The sequence below is a fragment of the Ipomoea triloba genome, chromosome 8 (genome assembly GCF_003576645.1).
Source record: "Ipomoea triloba cultivar NCNSP0323 chromosome 8, ASM357664v1".
Taxonomy (NCBI): Eukaryota; Viridiplantae; Streptophyta; class Magnoliopsida; order Solanales; family Convolvulaceae; genus Ipomoea; species Ipomoea triloba.
Window position 1 is genome coordinate 8,849,937 of NC_044923.1, and position 23,361 is coordinate 8,873,297.

General features: G+C 32.2%; 2 protein-coding genes across 2 annotated transcripts; one reads left to right on the top strand and one right to left on the bottom strand.

Annotated features, from left to right (window-relative positions):
• Positions 1-7,192: 7,192 nt before the first annotated feature.
• On the top strand, positions 7,193-9,941 carry LOC116027975 (bifunctional dTDP-4-dehydrorhamnose 3,5-epimerase/dTDP-4-dehydrorhamnose reductase-like). The gene is made up of 2 exons (XM_031269775.1): positions 7,193-7,810; positions 9,254-9,941. The coding sequence occupies exons 1-2, from the start codon at positions 7,361-7,363 to the stop codon at positions 9,704-9,706; spliced, it is 903 nt and encodes a 300-aa protein (XP_031125635.1). The 5' UTR covers positions 7,193-7,360; the 3' UTR covers positions 9,707-9,941.
• A 6,744-nt stretch (positions 9,942-16,685) lies between these two features.
• LOC116027129 (UDP-galactose/UDP-glucose transporter 4-like) lies at positions 16,686-20,213 on the bottom strand. Its single transcript, XM_031268559.1, has 8 exons — positions 20,107-20,213; positions 19,848-19,996; positions 19,215-19,243; positions 18,856-19,057; positions 18,420-18,662; positions 18,226-18,327; positions 17,359-17,466; positions 16,686-17,258 (listed from the first exon to the last, which is right to left on the bottom strand). Exons 2-8 carry the CDS (start codon positions 19,974-19,976, stop codon positions 16,995-16,997), a joined length of 1,077 nt encoding a protein of 358 aa, XP_031124419.1. The 5' UTR covers positions 19,977-19,996; positions 20,107-20,213; the 3' UTR covers positions 16,686-16,994.
• Between the last annotated feature and the right edge of the window lie 3,148 nt (positions 20,214-23,361).

The window sequence follows — 23,361 nt, forward strand, 5'->3', positions numbered from 1 at the left end:
TAATCCTATATTGTGAACTTTAAAAGAGAAACCAAAACGCAGTGCAATTATTCCAACCTCTCCACCTTCAAATTTGCAAATTCTGTTGTTGCGGTCAAGATATTTTTATTTAATATTGCTCAATTTTGTATTGTTTTATTTAATAGGAATAAAATCATGGTCATGTTTGGTCATATTGCTTTATTTGTATTTATTGTTATGCATTTTTTATGTTGTTAGTATGCTGCTTTTTTTTTTTTTGGAGTTTTTTTTCAGCTTTTTGCTTGGTTTTAAATTTCATGATCTTCCTTAGGGAACTTGCATCCATTTACAAACACATGTTCAAATTTAAAGATTTTGGATCGTTAAAGGCTCCCAGAGGAGTGGATAGCAATAAGCTAATTGGTAAATTCTTCTTAAAATTTTGTTTATACTGGATGTGTTCTATACTGCACAAACTAATATTATTAATTAATTGGTAAAAAAATTAATAATGGTAACAAAATTTTATTTACCAAATTATGACAATAATTAAACCATTATAATTGTGAGAATAATGAAAACAAATTCGGCCTAATTTTATAATAAAAAATAATTTATTAATTTATATTTACATCAATAATAATAATTCAAATACTTATCTATACTTCTATATCTATACTACTATTAATGAATATAAAATAATCCTTTGTGAAATTTCCGCCCAAACAATAGTAAAGATAAAATGGAAAAGAAAACTGATTTTACTAACTGATTGAAAATATAAAAATATTCTAACGAAAAAAAAGAAATGGAAATTAGGCAAATCTATACTCCTATACTATATATAAAAACAAAATCCTCACTTTAAGCTTCCCGCCCAAAATAGTCCTACAATATTTAGGATGCGATTATTACCTACTCTCGTATTTGTTGTACAATTCTACATTACAATTCCTATTTTATCACAATTCTACATTACAATTTCTATAATACTACAATTCTATCGTAATAAGACTATATATAAAAACAAAATCCTCACTTTAAGCTCTCACCCAAAACAGTCCTACAATATTTAGGATGCGATTATTACCTATTTTCCTATTCGTTGTACAATTCTACATTACAATTCCTATTGTATCACAATTCTACATTACAATTCCTATCATACTACAATTCTATCGCAATAAGATACAACCTTATATAAATCCTTAATCCTGAACTTTAAAAGAGAAACGCAGAACGCAGTGCAATTTTTCCTCTCCACTTTCAAATTTGAAAATTCTGTTGCTACGGTTGTTTTCTTTTGATCCTACAAATCGGAAACAATTTTCTTCTTTCACTAATGGAAACTGTTTTTGTCTTTGCTTCCGACCTATCCCCCAAGACGAAGAAAATTTGTATAAGGCTTTGATTGATTCGTTGTTATTTGTTTTGTCTCGGGAATATCAACGTTTCACAGTCAACCAACAGATATTGGAGTTAGTGCAATGGAAAGGACGTGTTATACCAAACGTATGTTGTTACGGGATCATTCGAAAACATGGAGGAGAATAACATCTCCCTGGACATATTATTTTATTTAATATTGCTCAATTGTATATTGTTTTATTTAATAGGAATAAAATCATGGTCATGTTTGGTCATATTGCTTTATTTTGTATTTATTGCTATGCATTTTTTATGTTGTTAGTATGTTGCCTTTTTTTATTTTTTATTTTTTTTCAGCTTTTTCAGTTTTTTGCTTGGTTTTTAAATTTCATGATCTTCTTTGGGGAACTTGCATCCATTTACAAACACATGTTCAAATTCAAAAATTTTGGATCGTTAAAGGCTCCGGGAGGAGTGGATAGCAATCAGCTAATTGGTAAATTCTTCTTAAAATTTTGTTCTATACTGGATGTGTTTTATACTGCACAAACTAATATTATTAATTAATTGGTAAAAAAATTAATAAAGTTTAATTTGTAACAAAATTTTATTTACCAAATTCTGAGAATAATTAAACTATTATAATTGTGAGAATAATGAAAATTATATTTACAAAACTTTTAAAAAAAGTTAATTACACTTTCCTTTAGAAAACTTTAAATTATTTAAACTTAAAAAAATAATTAAACATGGGTTGTTAGATTATTTATAATAACTAGTATTTTCACCCGTGCGTTGCACGGAATGAATTTGTTATAATATTTTAAGAAATATTTGAATCGATATACAATTATATAAAATTATAAATTATAACATCGAATATGAGTATGAATAAGTGTATAAATGCAATTATAGTATGAGTCTTCCTTGCATGCAACAAATATCACAAAAATTCAGCGTTCTAAAATAAGTGTATAAATGCAACAGGTAGATAATTTACATTATTGCATCATATTCATTAATTTAATTACTTGTCGGTTAGTTATTGCAAGATCTTGAGGTACACTTATATTTTGATATTCAGTAAGTCTAACTATATTAGAGAAAAATTTACATGGGAGTAATGGGATAATCAGTTCAGTAATTGTTGGTTGACCGTAGAGCGTTGTGTTGGAGGAGGAAGATGATATATAGTGAAGATGATATTGCCCTTCACTATATATCATCTTCTTCCTTCAACACGTTGATATTCTCTGGACAAATAACTGTTGGAAAAAAATTAGCATAAAATGACATTTTACTGGCAATATTGTGGTACAAATATATGTGGGATCCACTTTCTTCGTAGTTAGACGAAAAGATTGATATATTGTACGCTCAAAACTGATAATGGGTGAATGAGAAATTGGTTCTCAAAGTTGACCCATTTGAGTTAGAAAAATATAGAGAAAAACCTTTCAAGTAACTTTTGTCCCACATTGGTTTGAGAAGTGGTTTGCACCACAACTTATACAAGAGTTTTTCTAAGGCTTATTGAATTGTATAGCATAAAGGCTCTCTCGCGCGTAGGGGGTGCAAATGAAATCCCAAAATGAACTTAAAAAGGCTTGACTCGTGCGCCGACACCTGCATGCACGAATGTCGTTCAGAAAATTGGTTGGCCTTGCGGCGGGTTGAATTATGCCAAATTTTCATATTTTTTACAACATTACGCAAACCATACCATAATACTATCAGTCTGTTTTGGGCGGGAAGTTAAAACTGAGGATATTGTTTTTATTAATAGTATAGATTGCATTGCAGAGAAATATATATACTGAATTATTACCATTAGTAATTCTAGTCTAGAATTGTATTATGAATAGGAACGTAGGAAAGAATATATTTTATTAGGAATTCTATTTTAATTTACAATTGTATTAGGGATAGGAATTATATTACCATATTTTACAATATTACGCAAACCATACCATAATACTATCAGTCTGTTTTGGGCGTGAAGTTAAAACTGAGGATATTTTTTTTTTATTAATAGTATAGATTGCATTGCAGAGAAATATATATACTGAATTATTACCATTAGTAATTCTAGTCTAGAATTGTATTACCAATAGAAACGTAGGAAAGAATATATTTTATTAGGAATTCTATTTTAATTTACAATTGTATTAGTGATAGGAATTGTATTACCATATTACATATTGATCTTTTTAAAATAATTGTAGACAAACAAGTCATATATTATTCAATTAATTGAGTAATACTTTTGCACAAATCTTATAATCAAATAAAGGTACATATTCAATATTAATTTTTTTATAATTTCATCTTTATTTTTATTATCTAAATATATAACAAAAAATTTATCTGTGCATCGCACGGGTAATTAGACAATTATTTGATGTTAAAATAAAATCGGTCCAACAAATTTCATTAATTGCGCTATATAATATTTGATGTTATAATTTATATAATTTTATATCGATCCATATATTCTTAAAATATTATAGCAAATCCATTCCGTGCAACGCACGGGCGAAAATACTAGTTATCTTAAAAAGATCAATATGTAATATAACTTATGTAATTATATTATTACTAAACTACATAAGGGGAAAATTAGAAATAATTTAATTATAATTATTATAAAAATAAATTCAACAACCAATGTTTAGTTTAATTATCATAATAATTATTAGGCAATTATTAATAGTCAATTGCACTAATATATGTGTAATTATACTTTTATAACTTAAGTATATATTCAAGCTCACTGTCTCGCATTTAGTTTTTTTTTCCTCCTCGATATTTGAATGAATTAATTGTAATTATTATAAATAATCTAACAACCATGTATAATTAATTTTTTTAAGTTTAAATAATTTAAAGTTTTCAAAAGGAAAGTGTAATGAAATTTTTTAAAAATAATTTTAAGTCAATTAGTAATGTCATTTTCCTTTCCAATTTGCCTAATTTCCATTTCTTTTTTTCGTTAGAATCTTTTTATATTTTCAATCAATTAGTAAAATCAGTTTTCTTTTTCATTTTATCTTTACTATTGTTTGGGCGGGAATTTCACAAAGGATTATTTTATATTTATTAATAGTAGTATAGATAAGTATTTGAATTATTATTATTGGTGTAAATAATAATTAATAAATTATTTTTTCTTATAAAATTAGGCCGAATTTGTTTTCATTATTCTCACAATTATAATGGTTTAATTATTCTCATAATTTGGTAAATAAAATTTTGTTACCAATTAAACTTTATTAATTTTTTACTAATTAATTAATAATATTAGGGTGTGTTTGGTTCGCACATGGGAATCGGAATTGGAATGGGTATCAAATAATTGGTAATGGTAATGGGTTTTGGTGAAAGTATTTAGCATGTTTGGTAGTTGGGTGGAATGAGAATTGTTATTAATAGTTGAGGAAGAAAGGAGGAAGGGAGATGAAACCCTTATATTATAAGGGTATGGGTTTTATCATTAATGGGGTATTCCAAACCCATAGTAGCATTCACAAAACCTATCAAACAAACACAAACAATCACTTTCATACCCATTCCTTATGCCTAAACCCACCAACCAAACACACCCTTAGTTTGTGCAGTATAGAACACATCCAGTATAGAACAAAATTTTAAGAAGAATTTACCAATTAGCTTATTGCTATCCACCCCTCCGGAGCCTTTAACGATCCAAAATCATTGAATTTGAACATAATCTTTGAATTTGAACATGTGTTTGTAAATAGATGCAAGTTTCCTAAGGAAGATCATGAAATTAAAAAAAAAAGAAAAAAGAAAAAAAAGGCAGCATACTAACAACATAAAAAATGCATAACAATAAATAAAAAATAAAGAAATATGACCAAACATGACCATGATTTTATTCCTATTAAATAAAACAATATACAATTGAGCAATATTAAATAAAACAATATCTTGACCGCAACAACAGAATTTGCATATTTGAAAGTGGAGAGGTCTGGAATAATTGCACTGCGTTCTGCGTTTCTCTTTTAAAGTTCACAATATAGGATTAGGGATTTATATAAGATTGTATCTTATTACGATAAAATTGTAGTATGATAGGAATTGTAATGTAGAATTGTGATACAATAGGAATTGTAATCTAGAATTGTACAACAAATAGGAAAATATGAAATAATCGCATCCTAAATATTGTAGGACTATTTTGGGCGGGAAGCTTAAAGTGAGAATTTTGTTTTTATATATAGTATAGATATAGATTACAAAAAGTTTCATATTAATTATCAAATTCTAAAAAAATGTACATTTAAAATATTTTTACCTTTGTGTTTGGTAACCCGTAAAATGACTTTCGGAAAATGTTTTCCGAGTTTTCTGTGTTTGGCAACGTCCTGAAAATGTGGTCAACGGAAAATGTTTTCCGTTGACCAAGGAAAATCAGTTCATTTTTCCGGAAAATGACATACAGAATTTTTTTCCGTAAGTCATTTTACGGAATCGCCAGAATAGCTGTTTCTCATGTTTTCGACCAAAACCAAGCCATATCACCCATGAACATGGACCAAGGAGGGTGAGGAAACCGCCGGAAACCTTTGCTACATTTTTTATTTATTTATTTTTATTATTTTTATTTTTTTTATAAATTCTATTTTTTATTAATACCATTATTTTAATAACTATTATAATTTTTTATATTTTAAATAAAATAATTACAATGTTTAATTATACAATTCTATCCATTTTCCAGAGAATGAACCAAACACACAAAGACAGTTTTCCATAATACATCCAAACACTGGAAATGAAACTGTTTTCCGGAAAATGACTCATTTTCCAGAAAACATTTTCCAGAAGTCATTTTCCTGCTTTCCAAACGGACCCAAATTACTTGCTATTGCATGATATATTTGCGTGGCTTCCATGTATATTTTTCTTTGTAGGCATAGACACTGCATAGATTATTTTAATTTCTTAAAAATATTTTTTATTTATTTAAAGAAAATTACTAGTTATATTGACATAATTACCACGTAACATCCTTATATAGAAAGAAATTTAGATGTGAATAAATCCTCATGTGTGTCATCCTCATAAAAAAAAACATGTGGAACCTACATCAACATAACTTACATTAGCCGTTGGTATCTTACATATATAAAGTTCTAATTGTATTTCTCTTTTAAACTACGACACCAAGGTTTGTTAACGCAGTTCAGAGTAATACTCCTACGTCTACGGGGCTACTCACGAAAACTCAATCCACTAAGAAAAACAAAGAATTACAAAAATACCAATACCAACACCATTCAACAATATACTACGTTGAGTACAATAAATAATTCTTCCAATCTTCAACTATGAATGTATTCGTGCACGCCAATCACCAAGCCTTCAAAAGCTTCATCATAGTTGCGGATAATATATATATATAATTTCATTAAAAAAAGTTGTATCTCAATCAAAGTATGAAAATTTAAATTTTATAAAATTCGGGACTAACTCACCAAAAAGGAATTGTCAATCCCCCAAAGGTTTAAATAATTAAACGTGCCCCAATTTTATAATTTCATTAAAAAAACAATTGTATCTCAATCAAAGTATGAAAATTTAAATTTTATAAAATTTGGGACTAACTCACCAAAAAGGACTTGTCAATCCCCCAAAGGTTTAAATAATTAAACGTGCCCCAATTTTATAATTTCATTAAAAAAACAATTGTATCTCAATCAAAGTATGAAAAATATAATTTTATAAAATTTGGGACTAACTCACCAAAAAGGAAGTGTGAATCCCCCAAAGGTTGAAATAATTAAACGTGCCCCACGGATATGAATAATCATCATTCCTAATTATAATTTATTATTGCCGCGCTGTGTTCATGTGAAGGTTAAAGGCAATAGTTTAGACGACAAAAATAGTGTTATAGATCCAATCTAGGAACATTCGCCCCAACTTCCATATATATACGCATGAAGAGCTAGCTAGCTAGCTGTATATTGAACATACGTTTTTCCATTTGATTTGAGCAGCTATGGGTTTCCCGGTTAATGGGTCAGAAAGCAAGCAGTATAAGTTCTTGATCTATGGCCGCACCGGGTGGATTGGCGGTTTGCTGGGAAAACTGTGCGAGGCTCAGGGGATCCAATATGATTACGGGTCGGGGCGGTTGGAGAACCGGGCATCTTTGGAGTCCGATATCGCGTCGGTTAACCCGACCCATGTGTTTAACGCCGCTGGGGTCACCGGCCGTCCGAACGTCGACTGGTGCGAGACCCATAAGGTGGAGACTATCCGGGCTAACGTGGTGGGCACGCTCACGCTCGCCGATGTTTGTAGGGAGAAGGGGCTGATACTTGTTAACTACGCCACCGGCTGCATTTTCGAGTACGATTCCGGCCACCCTCTCGGATCCGGCGTCGGGTTCAAGGAGGAGGATACTCCTAATTTCATTGGGTCCTTCTATTCCAAGACCAAGGCCATGGTGAGTTTTTTTTTTTTTTTGCTTTCTTGCCCATTTCCTTATCCTGTGGCTATATTTGTGTGGTTAAGATCTGCTGTTGGAATTCAAGATCTGGTGTTTAGAGTTATTGATTTCATCTTGAATGCATTTCCAATGGTAATGTATTGAATGTACAATTATATAGTAGAGTTTTATAGTGGTTGGCATTAACTGTTCTTTCTGTGATCTAATCTGTTTATAATGTGGGTAGTCGGAAACTGTTGTCTTTTCCATTATTCAGAAGCAGAAGGGTATGTCTTTTTAGGTAATGTGGAGTTTATTATCCAGGTGATCCTAGTAGGGTATTAGGTTGGTTGGTTGCTTTGAGGTGATGCAATTTAATTTTAGATAATCTAGTCTGATTGTATTGCCTCGTGTTTGGTCTTCAGTTTCCATATCAATCTATGTTAGTGAACTCTACTTCAATATGTATGTACTGGATAAATCCCAAATCCCACCTTTTGACCCTAGCTGGCAAAGGACCATAAGGAGGTAAACCAGACTAGGTTGTCCGTTGCCTTTCTGTCCCTAGCTGGCAAAGGACCATAATGAGGTGAACCAAACTAGGTTGTCCATAGTTGAACAGCTCAAACCAAGAAGGCTGGGATTCGAACTCGTGACCTTGTGGTTACAAGTTTGTATCCTTAGCCATCTTGGCTGGGGTTACCCTTTCATATTCTGGTTTGTAGAGTCATAACATGGGGCGATCTGGGACTGCAAGCGTAGTTCTTGCTTGTGGTTACTTTGCCTTTAATTTTAGATAATGTAGTCTGGTTGTATTGCTTTGCCCCTGGTCTTGTGTTCATATCAGTCTATGTTAGTGAAGTTACTTCAATGTATTCAGATTGATTCTGGTTTTAGGAGTCTAATAACATGAATTGATCTGGGACTGCAAGCATGAAAGTAATGATCAAAACCACATTTTTGCTTATGTAGTTCTTGCCCATGGTTGCTTTTATCCATCTTGAACATTTTGCTGATTAGTGGGGCTAAATTCATGGTGGTTCATGTTTATTACCACTTGTTCATAAGAATGATAATTTGTTGTTGATGGACTTCTTGTCAAGTAATAATGCACAACAACCAAACCTAGAAAGAATTATAAAACTAAAAGCCCAAAGTCGGCAGATCTCTTGTCCGCACCGGCAATTTGACCCGGTTTTTTGAACTACTGAGTTACCATGATTTACATCCTCCCAAATGCTCTGTTGGGCCGGGGAGTGGGAGGCCTTTGGGATTGGGGATTCAACCTTTTGGGGCAAGTATAAAACTAAAGCAAAGTTATATTTATGTAACTGCTCTGTCAGGGAATTCTTTTCCTCAGAATATTTGTTAATCTTTTATAGTTGTAATTAGAACATGTGGGGCTCTGCATATGGGAGAATCATATTTGCATATTAAATGTGTTTGGATTATCTTGATTAGGTGGAGGATTTGCTCAAGAACTACGAGAATGTCTGCACATTACGAGTCAGGATGCCTATCTCATCTGATCTATCCAACCCTCGTAACTTCATCACCAAGATCGCTCGCTACGAGAAGGTGGTTAACATTCCAAACTCGATGACGATATTAGATGAGCTCCTCCCTATATCCATCGAGATGGCAAAGAGAAACCTCACCGGGATATGGAACTTCACGAACCCTGGAGTGGTCAGCCATAACGAGATTCTGGAGATGTACAGGGAATACATTAATCCGAGTTTTACGTGGAAGAACTTTACCCTCGAGGAGCAGGCAAAGGTTATAGTTGCTCCGAGAAGCAACAACGAGCTTGACGCTGCCAAACTAAAGAAGGAATTCCCGGAGCTCATGTCAATCAAGGAGTCCCTCATACAATATGTGTTCAAGCCAAATCGTAAGACCCCCGTTGCTTGAACCTTATAAGTGGTTTGAATTTTATTTCAAGAATTTATATTTTTCTGATTTTGGTACAATGTTGATCAGTGTGAGGTCTACACCACAGGTTCTGTTTATCCAATTGTAGGCTTGTTGTGTATTGAATGTTGTATCTCTTCATATTTCAATATGAATAATTTGGTATTAACACTGCAATGAATTTTTCAGCTATGGTCTGCTAAACATATTCAAAAGAATTGTATTGCAATCCAAACTGTACCTATAACGTTTAGTTGCTTCTTGTTTGCTGTTAATATTCACAGTCAAAGTTTAGTCTAGCTTGAGCATGAAACTGTTTTTTTTTTTTTTTTTTTGTTAGACCACGAGGTGTCTTATAGGAGATACTTTTAAGCCCGTACCATATTCAGCCTAATCCCCGTTCACATCTGGCTGATCCAATTAAGGGACAAAGTGTTGGCCTGATTGGTTTATACATACGAGGGTTCGAACTCCCAATATCTCTATTAAGGAATAAAAATGCACGGTCACTCACGCTAATCAAACTGATTATGTTCTCCTTTTTTGTCGAAAAAAATAGGTAGAATCTCACTTTTCGATCGAGAAAAGTAGGCAGAAAATCAAAATGTACGCAACTCAAAAAGTTAGGAAAACCAACTATTATCCGGCAACCCAAACTCCACCATAACACCCTTCTACCCAATCTCAAACACATCTGGGTCCAAGTAGTTAGTACTACATACAACAACTAACATTAAGCTTCCTTCAAAAGGTTTCATTTTTAGCTAATGACGGACCAACTTTTTTTTACTAACTTTAGTCATAATGTGCCACATGCGAAAATGATGCTATATAGTGCTAAACACTCTTTAGCAACGACAATCTTCATTGCAAGATCTTAGTCAATAACAATGTAAATAGGTTCACAACCCGTTGCCTTCTTAATTGTCTCAAGCAACTAAACGTAAGAGACAACATCTTCTTTAAACTTTAAATTAGTTAGTAACCTAATATTAAATGTGACACATTTCTTGTGGTTATCAACACTAGTACTGAAAAACACAAAAACTAGATCATCTAGCAACAACCACAAAACCAAGAAAATGTGTCAAAACACATGAATTTATACCCATGCACAACCAACGAAATACAAATGCATTACAAATTAAACACAAAACAAATTCTCACATAAGATAACCCAAAAATTAAACCCCAACATTTGCCGCAAATTATATCGTGGACCGCGCATCAAAATGACGTCGTTTTGAAATGAAAACAGACAGATGAAATGACATTTGTTCCGCGCCATTCACTTTCAGTTCATATACACCGCAGTTACATTTCAACACAATTGCAGTTACATTTCAACACAACTGTAGTTACATTTCGATATAACTACACTTTCATTCAATAATATAAAAACACAAATGTGAAACTGTTATTCAGTATCAGTTCATATACACTGCAATTACATTTCAACACAACTACAGTTACATTTCGATATAACTACAGTTTCATTCGATAATATAAAACACAAAAATGTGAACTATTATTTAGTATCAGTTCATATACACTGCAGTTACATTTCAACACAACTACAGTTACATTTCGATATAACTACAGTTTCATTCGATAATATAAAAACAAATGTAAGACAGTATCTTTTGAGATTAACTGCAGTATCAGTGACCGCGGTCCACAATGCATTGTGGTCCGTACTCCACGATATAACGAGTGGATATTTGCACCATTGTTAACATAGCTACAGTGCAATCTGAAGCCACTACCAATAACACACCATACTACAATGCACATGCTGCAATACAACCACGCAGAAAAAGACAAACACAAAGCAAAGGGAAACACAAAAACCACCATATATGCAAACCTAAAATAATATAAAATATAAAAACCCTGCAAACCTAAAATAATATAAAATATAAAAACCATGCAAACCTAAAATAATATAAAATATAAAAAACCATGCAAACCTAAAATAATATAAAATAAAAAAATAAAAAAAAACCTTAACCAACCTGCTTATTAGATATGTAGCATCAAACGAACCACATCACCAAACAATGAGAAATTCTTCCTCGTAACAAGATCAACCCAAAAAATCATGCAAAACTGATTAATTATTTTCATTAGCCTCATAGTCAAAGTAAAATGCTGAACATAATTAATGCTTCTTGAAAAAAATTGTCAATAACTAACTAAACATCACCACCTGAAATATATGCATTTAGTTTCTATTTAAAATTCTTGAAGTCAACACTTGTTGCACAAATGCTAGAGTACCCTCCAACCATTTTGATGGAACAAATTGACCCGAAGTATATACAAATAAATATGTACGCATAAATAGTAAGGATAAAATGATAATGGCAAATAATTGTAATAGTATTTTATTGATTGATGTAAGAAAATTACAAAGAATGCTTTGTAGTAAAATATGACTTGAATTGTGGGCTAAGACAATGGTCATAGAAAAGCCCAACAAACCTCCTAAAATTGCGGTGTGCGGCCACAAAACCAAGTTAAGGCTCACATGTTGGGCCATGCAACTAGGTTGTGACCCATTATTCTAGGCCCGAAGATGGGCTTTGGGGCAGGGATGGGTAGTGGCTTGAGGCCCACCCCGAGGCTCTCCAATTATTATTGTGTAGATCATGGTCTACTCAGCTGTGCGGACCATACTATCAAATAATGTGCATTGTATTCAGGGAATGTACATTATTTGTATACTGAATGTACATTATATATATATATATATATATATATATATATATATAATGTACATTCAATACACAAATAATATATATTTAATATATTAAAAATGTACTTTCTGTTATGGTCCACACAATTATTTGCCGGGGCCCTCGCTGTCTATCCAAGTTGTGGACTCTCCTTAGGTGGCAAATTATTGTGTAGATCATGGTCCACATAGTGCTGTATAGATCATAACAAAATTGGAAATTAGGATTTTATTGGTTTTAATTAACAAATTCATCTGAATTGAGATTTCTTGGAGTTGATAGTTAGAATCAAATTAAAGATATAAAATGATTTCACATGAGAGAAGTAAAAGAGTTGACTTTGGGTGTTGAAACCTTCTCGGTCAATTTTTCAATTTTCTTTTTCCAATGGTACATACATAAGATGGTCCACTCAAACCACCAAATTAAATATACTAATGGTTACAACTTTTTGGTAACAATACTCTCATGTTCCCTACTTTACAAATACTACAGAGTATATAATAACTTCCACCAATACAAAAATCGCCACCTTAGAGCTAATTGAGTAATCACTTTTCATACCAACTATATAAATGACTAACATTTCTTGCTTGAGCAACATATTTTCCTTTGAGCAATTTTTAAATCCAAACCTAAATATCCACATTGAATTCATTAGGTGAACAATATTGGGATCTCTGAGTGCATCTAAGTCTCCCAAAACAACACTCTTCTGTCTTCTTTTGAAACCAAACTGGTTGCAGATGGCATAACGAGTTATCAACACATAACTAGTAATAGATGGCATATCGATATTTAGTATTACAATAATTTGTTAAAAGTATGTAAACCATCAATTGAGATGGCTGAGTTGGTCTAAGGCGTTAGATTAAGGTTCTGGTCCGAAAGGGCGTGGGTTTAAATCCCACTCTCAACTTTTGTTTTATACTGGGCCATTACATTATATCGGCCACTTTATGAGCCATTACATTATAAGTAAACGAACCACTTTATGGGCCATCATATTATAAATAAACGAACCACTTTATGCTAAATGATTCATTTAACAGAATGTTTATAACCCACAGCTAAAAATCATATTACCAATAAGATGAAATGATACTCGTTTTTAATTAGAGAATTAGGTTTTTAATTGAAGGAGTAATCGAATCCGATAGTTGTATTCTAAAAAGTTGTCAATCAAACACTAACTATGATTTTAATTATCATTTCTAGTGTATAAATCCATGAACCAAACACACAAATGTTAAATAAGGATTAGCTTGTGGGTTATAATTTATAAACATTCTGTTAAATGAATCATTTAGCATAAAGTGGTTCGTTTATTTATAATGTAATGGCCCATAAAATTGTTCGTTTACTTATAATGTAATGGCTCATAAAGTGGCCCATATAATGTAATGGCCCAGTATAAAACAAATGTTGAGAGTGGGATTTGAACCCACGCCCTTCAGACCAGAGCCTTAATTTGGCACCTTAGACCAACTCAACCATCTCCACTGATAGTTTACATACTTTAACAAATTATTGTAAAACTAAATGTTGATATGCCATCTATTACTAGTTATGTGTTGATAACTCGATATGCCATCTGCAACCAGTTTGGTTTCAAAAGAAGACAGAAGAGTGTTGTTTTGGGAGACTTAGATGCACTCAGAGATCCCAATATTGTTCACTTAGGGTGCGTTTGGTTCGCACATGGGAATCGGAATCGGAATGGATATCAAATACTTGGTAAGGGTAATGGGTTTTGGTGAAAGTATTTAGGGTGTGTTTGGTTGGGGGGTTTTGGTATAGGGAATGGGTATGAAAGTGATTGCTAGTGTTTGATTGATAGGTTTTGAGAATGCTACTATGGGTATGAAATACCCCATTAATGAGAAAATCCATACCCTTATTAAATAAGGGTTTCATTTCACTTCTTCATTTCTTCCCCAACTATTAATATTCATTCCCATTCCACCCAACTACCAAACATGCTAAATACTTTCACCAAAACCTATTACCCTTACCAAGTATTTGATACCCATTCCGATTCCGATTCCCATGTGCGAACCAAACACACCCTTAGCATGTTTGGTAGTTAGGTGGAATGTGAATGATTATTAATAGTTGGGGAAGAAATGATGAAGGAAGATGAAACCCTTATTTAATAAGGGTATGGGTTTTGCCATTAATGGGGTATTCCAAACCCATAGTAGCATTCACAAAACCTATCAACCAAACACTAACAATCACTTTGATACCCATACCTTATGCCTAAACCCCCCAACCAAACACACCCTTATAATGAATTCAATGTGGATATTTAGGTTTGGATTTTAAAATTGCTCATGTAAGGAAAATATATTGCTCATGCAAGAAATGTTAGTCATTTATGTAATTGGTATAAAAAGTGATTACTCAATTAGCTCTAAGGTGGCAGTTTTTGCATTGGTGGAAGTTATTATATACTTTGTATTTGTAAAGTAGGGAAAATGAGGGTAGTGATACCAAAAAGTTGTAACCATTAGTATATTTAATTTGGTGGTTTGAGTGGATCATCTTATGTACCATTGGAAAAAGAAAATTGGCCGAGAACGTTTCAACACCCAAAGTCAACTTTTACTTCTCTTATGTGAAATCATTTTATATCTTTAATTTGATTCTAACAAAATCAGATGAATTTTGTTAATTAAAACCAATAAAATTCTAATTTCCAATTTTATTACATATTGTGTATTATGTAAAAACATGATTAAACACAAGTGTTATACTAATATAATAAAATAAGCTTCAATTTATTTTCATATAAAAGACGACCACAACCCTCACCTTTTTTTTTTTAATGTTCTTGTATGAGCTATACATATGTATATTATATTGAGATCATAAAATTAAGTATCAATCACGCACCTTAAGAAAGAAAATCACGCACCTAAAGAAAGAAAATCACGCACCTAAAGAAATAAAACCAGACACCTAAAGCTTTAGACTTGCGCATCTTTAGTTTTAACAACTGACGCACCTTAAGAAGTAAAACAACGCACCTAAAACTTTAAATCGACGCACCTTAAGTTTCTTAAAAAACGCACCTTAAGTTCTTAACTGAAAAACTTACGCACCTTAAGCATAGGACCCACGCACTTAAGAAGGAAAATTACACACCTAAAGCTTTAGACTGATGCACATAAGTTTCAACAACTACAATGTAATAGAGTCAGTTGTATTCAAAAAAATAAAATTTCAACAACTAATGCATCTTAAGTAAAGAAACCACGCACCTTAAGCACAAAAATCATGCACCTTAAGAAGAAAAAACCACGCACCTTAAAATTTGACCTAGACGCAAAAAGACCAAATTGCCACCGCATTTTTTTAATCATTGTTAATCATGGACGTTGATTTAGGAAAGATCAATGACTCTCATCTCACTGCATCTCAACACCTGGGCGCACCAACCACATTTGAACCTAATTCTATATATATATATATGTATGTATGTATATGTGTGTGTGTGTATATATATATATATATATATATATATATATATATATATATGTATATATATATGTGTGTGTGTGTGTATTTTTTGAGTCTACCTCTAAACACAATTTTTGAATATTCAATGTGAGGTAGCGAAGGGGCCAAGCTTTACTGAATTGCTGGGATCTCGGACCTAGTTCAATTTTGGTCTCGGGTCTGAGCTTGGGTATTGGGGAACCCCATTCGAAAGCTGCAATCATTATTCCGTGGAGCATGGTCTATACAGCTATGTGAACCATACTATCAAATAATGTATTTTTAGTATATAAATAATATATTTTTAGTATATTAAAAATGTATATTGTATTCAGAGAATGTACATTATTTAACTACTAAAAGTACATAATTTTGCATAATGTACATTCAGTACATGAATAATGTACTTTTAATATATTAAAAATGTACCTTTTGTATTCTAAAAAAAAGTGCTTCTTGTTGTGGTCTACAACACTATGTAAATCATGGTACACACAATAATTTCCTCGAAACCTGTATCTTTTGTGCGCGTGTATTAATAGTGAATTGTTATACATATGCACCTTCAATTAATAAATTATGTTTCTATAAATAAATTGAAGACACATAATTTGTTAATCACATATTATGTGTCTATAATTAACATATTATGTTCCTTTAATTTTTATTTTAAAAGCGCTTTCAATTTATTCACAAGCACATAATCTATTAACTGCAGAAACATAATCTAAATATCGTTTTGAAATAGAGTCTACCTCCACAATGCGAGGTGGACCATGATCTATGATATAATTTGCCCAAACGGTGGGGATCCTAATGAAAATATCTATACAACTTTTTAATCAGAGCTCAATAGGCCCACCTCACATCAAACTTTGACATACACTGTCATGGTGAAAATTTTTTTGCCTAGATTACAAGCCAGTTTGCTTATTTGTTATTGTATAAGGTACAAAGAGAATGTGAGCTACAAATTTAATAGAATCTAAAAATCACATGTCAATGAAAACATTTTATACCCAAACAAAACCATAGAGCTTTACTTCTTAGACCAATGGCCTCTTCTCTTCCTCTATTTCACCCTCGCCGGTTTCTGATGATGCCCGCTTCAGCTCTTTGAGATGATGTTTTCCTTGCTTGTTTATGGCGCCAGATGACATGGGTCGGCCTGAAGGTTTTGTTTCGGGCAAGAGCTTCAATATAATGCCCATGGTTATGAGCAGCAATCCCGAGCAATGTTCCTCAGTAAGTGGTTTTGTAAAGATCAAGTAGGACAACAACAAAGTAACCGCCTTTCTTGCTGTTGTTACCTGTATTTTTTACCAAATTGACAAAACATATGAATCTCCATGACAATAGTTTTGAGGATCAGGAATGTAGTAAACAAGATATTGAAAATGACATATTTACCATTGCAGTTGTGGCAGCCCCAAAAATAGCTATAAGTGACAGAACAGAAATTTGACCTATAAACGTGGCCATTGCTTCAAAAACCAAGACGCCATATACATAAGGATGCTGCAGATTAAATCAAAGATCGTTGTTATGCTATGGATCTATGATAAAAGAACAGAAATCCCATATGTTTTGTCCCTTGATTAAAGCATGCTATTAAAGAGAAAAAAGAACAAGGCTTAAGTTGGAAAAAGGTTTTGGATTAAAACATGATCACTGGTCAAATTCAAAAAATTTATGCTATGTTGCAAGTATATGAAGCAATAGTAAATAAATGCAAGGAATTCTAAGTAACTGGCTATTATGTAGCAACAGGGTAAGTGGGAAAAAATTCTCCTTACTGAATTCTTAGCGACCAGCCAGCATAGGAGCATGATCAATAAAAACAGGGGGTCAATTTTATAATTATTGAAAACTTTTAAGAGTCAAGTTTATTTTATAATTATTGCAAACTTGAAAGTTTAGTAATAGTAAGATCATAGCGTTTGATTTTTCAATATGGAGGGTGTGGACATTTCTCAAGTGGCATGTAATGACTCTCGCAAGTGGGAGGTCATGAGATCAAGCCGCAATATTGACTCTTTGTGCTTCAACAGGTTGAGAAAGTATAGATGAACAGATACTACAATGTAATAAGGTCAGTAGTACTCAAAATAAATATTCAGACTTCTTTTCTAAGAAAAGAGGTAAGGTTTCACATGTCTTCATTTCAGTAGACATGATTCACAGCACATTGGGTCCTACATTCTTATTATTCTTCTTGTCTCCTTTCAAGTGATCATGGGAAAATGTGTTTCCAAGAATAATGTAAAGCATCTTTACCTGATAACAGGAGTTCCAAGCCGTGAAAAGCTCTCCAGTTAATATCATGGGCAGAAGGAGGAAAGGTGCCCCAACTATAGTTGAGCAGAATAGCATCTCCATCTGAGATGAACACAACTCAAAAACAAAAGTTAAAAGGCATATTCTAGGTGATATCTTGTGAACAACCATATAACCAACTGAAACTTTACTACCTGAGTAGTTTCAGGATTCAGTGTAAATATTGCTTCTTGCAAATTACCCAGAAAAGAATCCATGACTAGAGCACCACTAATCATCATGACGCCAATGATACTGAAATTTGGAGAAGTGTTGGCATCTGATAGAGTGAAAAGAATCAAGCCAACAACTAGGAGCACTGCCGAGATGTATTCTTGAAGAGGGTATTTCCTTCTTAAGCCGGGAATAAAAGCACCCATTATCATTACAGGCAGTACCTACGCAGTTTAACAAATTTAGTGAAATCAGAAACAAACGCCCTTGTAGGATTCTTGAGAAGTTTCCTCCACCAATTATGGAACAGAGAATTTTCATTTTCCAACAGAACTCAAGTCTGTTAAATCGTGGAAGTAATATACGCCCACGCCCAGCAGTTAGGGAGTATCAAATTGAATAATACGGAGTAGATACCTTAGTGGATTTGAACATGATCTGTGCAGGGTAGTTAAGATATGCTAGGGAACCCTTTGTTAATCCATGAGAACCCATAAGAACAGCAGAGAGCTTCACATAGGTTTTCCAAGGGTTCACCATTTGCTTCATGGTGAAACCCTGCAAACGTATGAGTACTAAGTACACAAAACCTTGTATAAAGGTAAAATACCACCCATAGCTGAAAAAAACAAAAAAAACAAAAAACAAAAAGCACAACACTGTTCACTTAGTCTATGAAATACTCAAATTACTTTAGATACTTAGCACACAATCCAAAGCATAGAAAATACCAAAACAAAAGAATCTTTAATAAAACAAATGTCTCAAGCACATACCTGAACTGGAGCCTATTATACACATACTCCTGAAATTCAAAATATTAAAACATCATCAACCCCATTATTTAGTAATATACTAATTAACAACAGGGGAGCTCAAACCTAATACAATGGCAACCTAAACATTGAATATCTCAAAATTGAAAGACTTGTGTCCTTAACACCAAATCAATGCTAGTAGTTTGATTTTATAAATTAAAAAAAAAATTGTAAAATTTAACAAATCAGAGAAATCAATCAGCCTGCCAAAGTGCTATATCAGACCCAGGAATACAATAAAATCAAAATAACAGAAAATTTTCCTCCTATAAGCCAACCAGGGAGGTTGACTACTCAATTACCAGCAATGACATAAAAATGTATATGAAAATCACCAACTATCCCATTATATATTAAGAGAAGTCAACTAAAATCAAATAATACAAGCCAATCCTAACAATGTCAGCAAGAGAGTAACAAAATTTAGGTCGGATTAGCTGATGAAAATGACACCAACTCTGGGCGACTGGGTGGTATATACACGATTTCCTGTCTGAAAAGCTCATTTCATCACATCATATATATATATATATATATATATATATATATATATATATAGATATCAGCGAAATTAGAGAAAGAAGAAAAGACCTCGCAAATGCCATTGACGAGGTAACCGAAGAAGAAACCAGAGGAGCAGATGAGGAACTGTTGCCATATGGGTCGATCAGACAACGAAATCCCGAACAAGGACCTTGCTTGATCTTCATTGTTCTTCATCTCCTCTTCCCCTCTCTCTCCTAAACAACCAAAACCGTAAGTTCAACCAACCAAAACAGAAAATGTCTGGTACTTGCATGCCCAAAGCAAGCAAAAAAAAAAGGGAAAAAGGGTGATAAAATTTTCTTACAAGCTCAGGAAAGTATCAAAAACTTTTACCAGGCTTCTCTGACAAGAGAGAGAGAGAGAGAGAGAGAGTTTTGGGTTTAGGTTGAATTTGGGTAGGGTGGAGTGTAGCCGTTTCGTTTTTTTTTTGCTTTATAGAGAGTAGAAAGCGAGAGAGGAGTCGAGGAAGAACCAAAGAAAGATGGTTTGTTGAAGGAATCGCAGACGTGTGGGGCGGAATGCCAAAATCTGGACGAGTTTTTGGCATCTTCCATATTTTAATTATAGAAACATAGTAAACCATATTTTTGCATTATTATCTAACTTTGCCTATTTTTCACTCCCTTCGGACACTATAAAATGTTTTTTTTTTTTGTTTTTTTTTTATCAATTTTATAGCTAGAGAAAAAAAAAAACATTACCAGGAAAACCTTTAAATCTGTAATCAGTAATTGAGAATATGAATAGGGTAAACTTGATTTCTGTATAATTGCTTACAAATTACATATGAGAGGTAAATTATATTGAGAAGATTTTGTGCTACAAGTTCAATTGAGAAGGTATTAGCAAAAATCGATCTCATAACCTTCAGATACGAGAATAATTTTTATTGAATTTTTAGGATATTTGGTAAATTGCGAATTCGTCTATTTTTTGTGAATTTGTTTGATTTAGTCAAACTACTAAAATTAATATTTGGTAAATACTGAATTTTTATTAGCAAATCAGGGCCAAAATGCAAAAATAGTACTTTTTAAGTGACAAAAACTTGTGTGTGATCATCTCACGAATCTTTATCTATGAAATTGGTCGGATCAAGATGAAAAAATAATACATGTAATACTTATACTGGAAAATGTAATACTAACAAGAAATATAGTGTGTGGTACTTATTAGAAAAAATATAATATTTTGAAAAAAAAAATTATAATATTTTAACATTTTGATTTAAAAGTATTAAATTTTTTCTCAAAAGTATCACACTTTTCCATAACAAACACTTTATTCCGAATTAATATTACATTTTTCAATATTAGTGTTATATTTACATCTGAACTTAACCCGTATCACGATAAGAATCCGTAAGATAATAGAACCACTCTTTTTGAGTTAGTAGATTGTATTTATTTAGTTCAAAGCACTATTTTGCCCACTAATTTATATTATCAATAATGATTTTCAAACTAACCTTTAATTTAAAATATAATTCAACTCTATCGGCCATTTATAACCATTAACTTTTATTGTTAATGAGAGATAAAAATCGTGAGAACTGAGTAAATAATGACTCCAAAAAAGTCAATTACTACTAAATAAGGTCACTTATTATATCATATGCATTTTTTTTTTGGGTTTATTTGTTAAATAAAAGAATTACCAATAGCCTCTTAATCCAATTGTAAGGAGAGGACCACTAAACATGTACATATAGACACATACATTGAGAAAATGTCAAAAAGGATTTGAATATTCAATTTTCAGGATAATCTACCAATTCATTATGCATGCATATGTAACCTATGCCATAGGATTACCGAACATCTTTTGACATTGAAAACTACTTTTTTGAGTTGATTTATGAATTTTTCCGTTTATTATAATAATATTTTAAAATTTAATTTTTAATTAATAATTTGATACGGAGTATCATTTAAAACTTTGATAACAATTCGATATGTAGTCTTTTATTACAAATTTGGTCTTATATTTGACAAATTTGATGACACGGTAATTATTACTCCGTATATTACACAAGAATCTTGTGGTTATCAAGTGGGCAGATCCAGGAATATCGTTAGTGGGCAGATCCAGAAATATCGATAAGTGAAGATGTAAATTTAAAAAATCTGCAAATGTGATAAAAAAATATTTAGAAAAATTAGTCAAATAAGTCTCTAAATTTTACCTAAAAAGTCAATTAGCATCCTAAATTTTTAAAAAAATGCAATTACACCCTTTTTCTTGTGTAGCTCAGGATTTTCATTGTCGGTCATAGTGACTAATCCCCTCGCTGGATTGTAGGCACCTCTATTTGGTGGGACAGCTGGCCTTGAAATTTAAGGCTTCTCCATACTCAAAGCCAATGATCGAACCCTTGACCTTTGGTTAAGGATATGCAATTACACCCTTTAACATGTTATATTGATGCAATCCAGTTTAAAACTGGTAAATGACATAAACTTTACATGACCAGTTGGTCGCCTTCTCCGGCGGAAGGCCATCGGGAAAGGCAACCACTAGTCGCCTTCCCTAGTAGACGGCGACCGACGATGGTTCAACAGTTGCCGCTCGCCGAATTGTCGTCAAAGATGGATAAAATTGATACAGGAATCCTAATGACCTACAACGCCATTGTATAATATGAGCATTATATTAAAATTTTATTACTCATTGAATCAATTGGATTCTTAAAGCTTAATCGGAGAACACTAAACTCTCAATACCCCAAGTCCAACTACTAGATACTTTTATGATTTCGTACGTTGTTAATAAGATAATAATTTACACTTTTTAATTACTCCTCCCATTTTACAAAAATGAAAAGAAATTAGTAATGAAGAATATATAGCATTTGGAACTATTAATCAATGACAAAATGTGATTAAATTATTAATTAATTAAATATTAAATTTATAAATTTCACCATAATTGATGGTTAAATTAGTACTACGTAATTCCTAACTTCTTATGAGTTATACCGCATTAATCAATTGTACATTAAGGATTTAAATACGTACCTGCATAATTAAATGTTCAAATTGCACAGTTAGGAAACTAATTTCAGTTTCATTTCTTTCAAGCACTTGGTCCTGAAGGATCATATATAAATTCTACAAGGACAAATCCTAATTTTGATGAATATTTTTAATTTTGTCTTAATAAATGAATATTATACATTATACATCTTATATTATTTTTCCTCCCAAAGTACATGTTATATTATTGTCAAGCTTATTGGTTAAAAAGTTTATACTTCTGTACGGTAATAGTTATTTTAAACTTCTAAAGACATTTTTCTTAGTGCACTAATTAAATGAGAAGATTATAAAAAGATAGTGTTACAAATTTCATTTTTTTTGGGTATAAACTCACGAGGTGGTCTTTCTCCACCCGATTAACGGTCCGGGTCCATCCGACTAATCTCTGCTCGTTTCGAGAGACACAGGAGCTGGCCCAAGGAGAATTATCACTTGTGGGAATATCACTCTCTAAAGTGTAAGTCTATTTTGGTCTCTCGATCATGTTATGGTAATCGTTTGTTCTATTTAACACTTTATCA

What these genes read in the sequence shown, in the direction of transcription:
- LOC116027975 (XM_031269775.1), top strand. Translation starts at nt 7,361, where the DNA reads ATGGGTTTCCCGGTTAATGGGTCAGAAAGCAAGCAGTATAAGTTCTTG. An exon ending in ATTCCAAGACCAAGGCCATG is followed by an intron (nt 7,811 to 9,253) that starts GTGAGTTTTTTT and finishes TATCTTGATTAG; the next exon opens with GTGGAGGATTTGCTCAAGAA.
- LOC116027129 (XM_031268559.1), bottom strand. Translation starts at nt 19,976, where the DNA reads ATGAAGAACAATGAAGATCAAGCAAGGTCCTTGTTCGGGATTTCGTTG. An exon ending in TCGTCAATGGCATTTGCGAG is followed by an intron (nt 19,244 to 19,847) that starts GTCTTTTCTTCT and finishes TTTGAATTTCAG; the next exon opens with GAGTATGTGTATAATAGGCT. An exon ending in TATAATAGGCTCCAGTTCAG is followed by an intron (nt 19,058 to 19,214) that starts GTATGTGCTTGA and finishes TGTTTTTTTCAG; the next exon opens with CTATGGGTGGTATTTTACCT.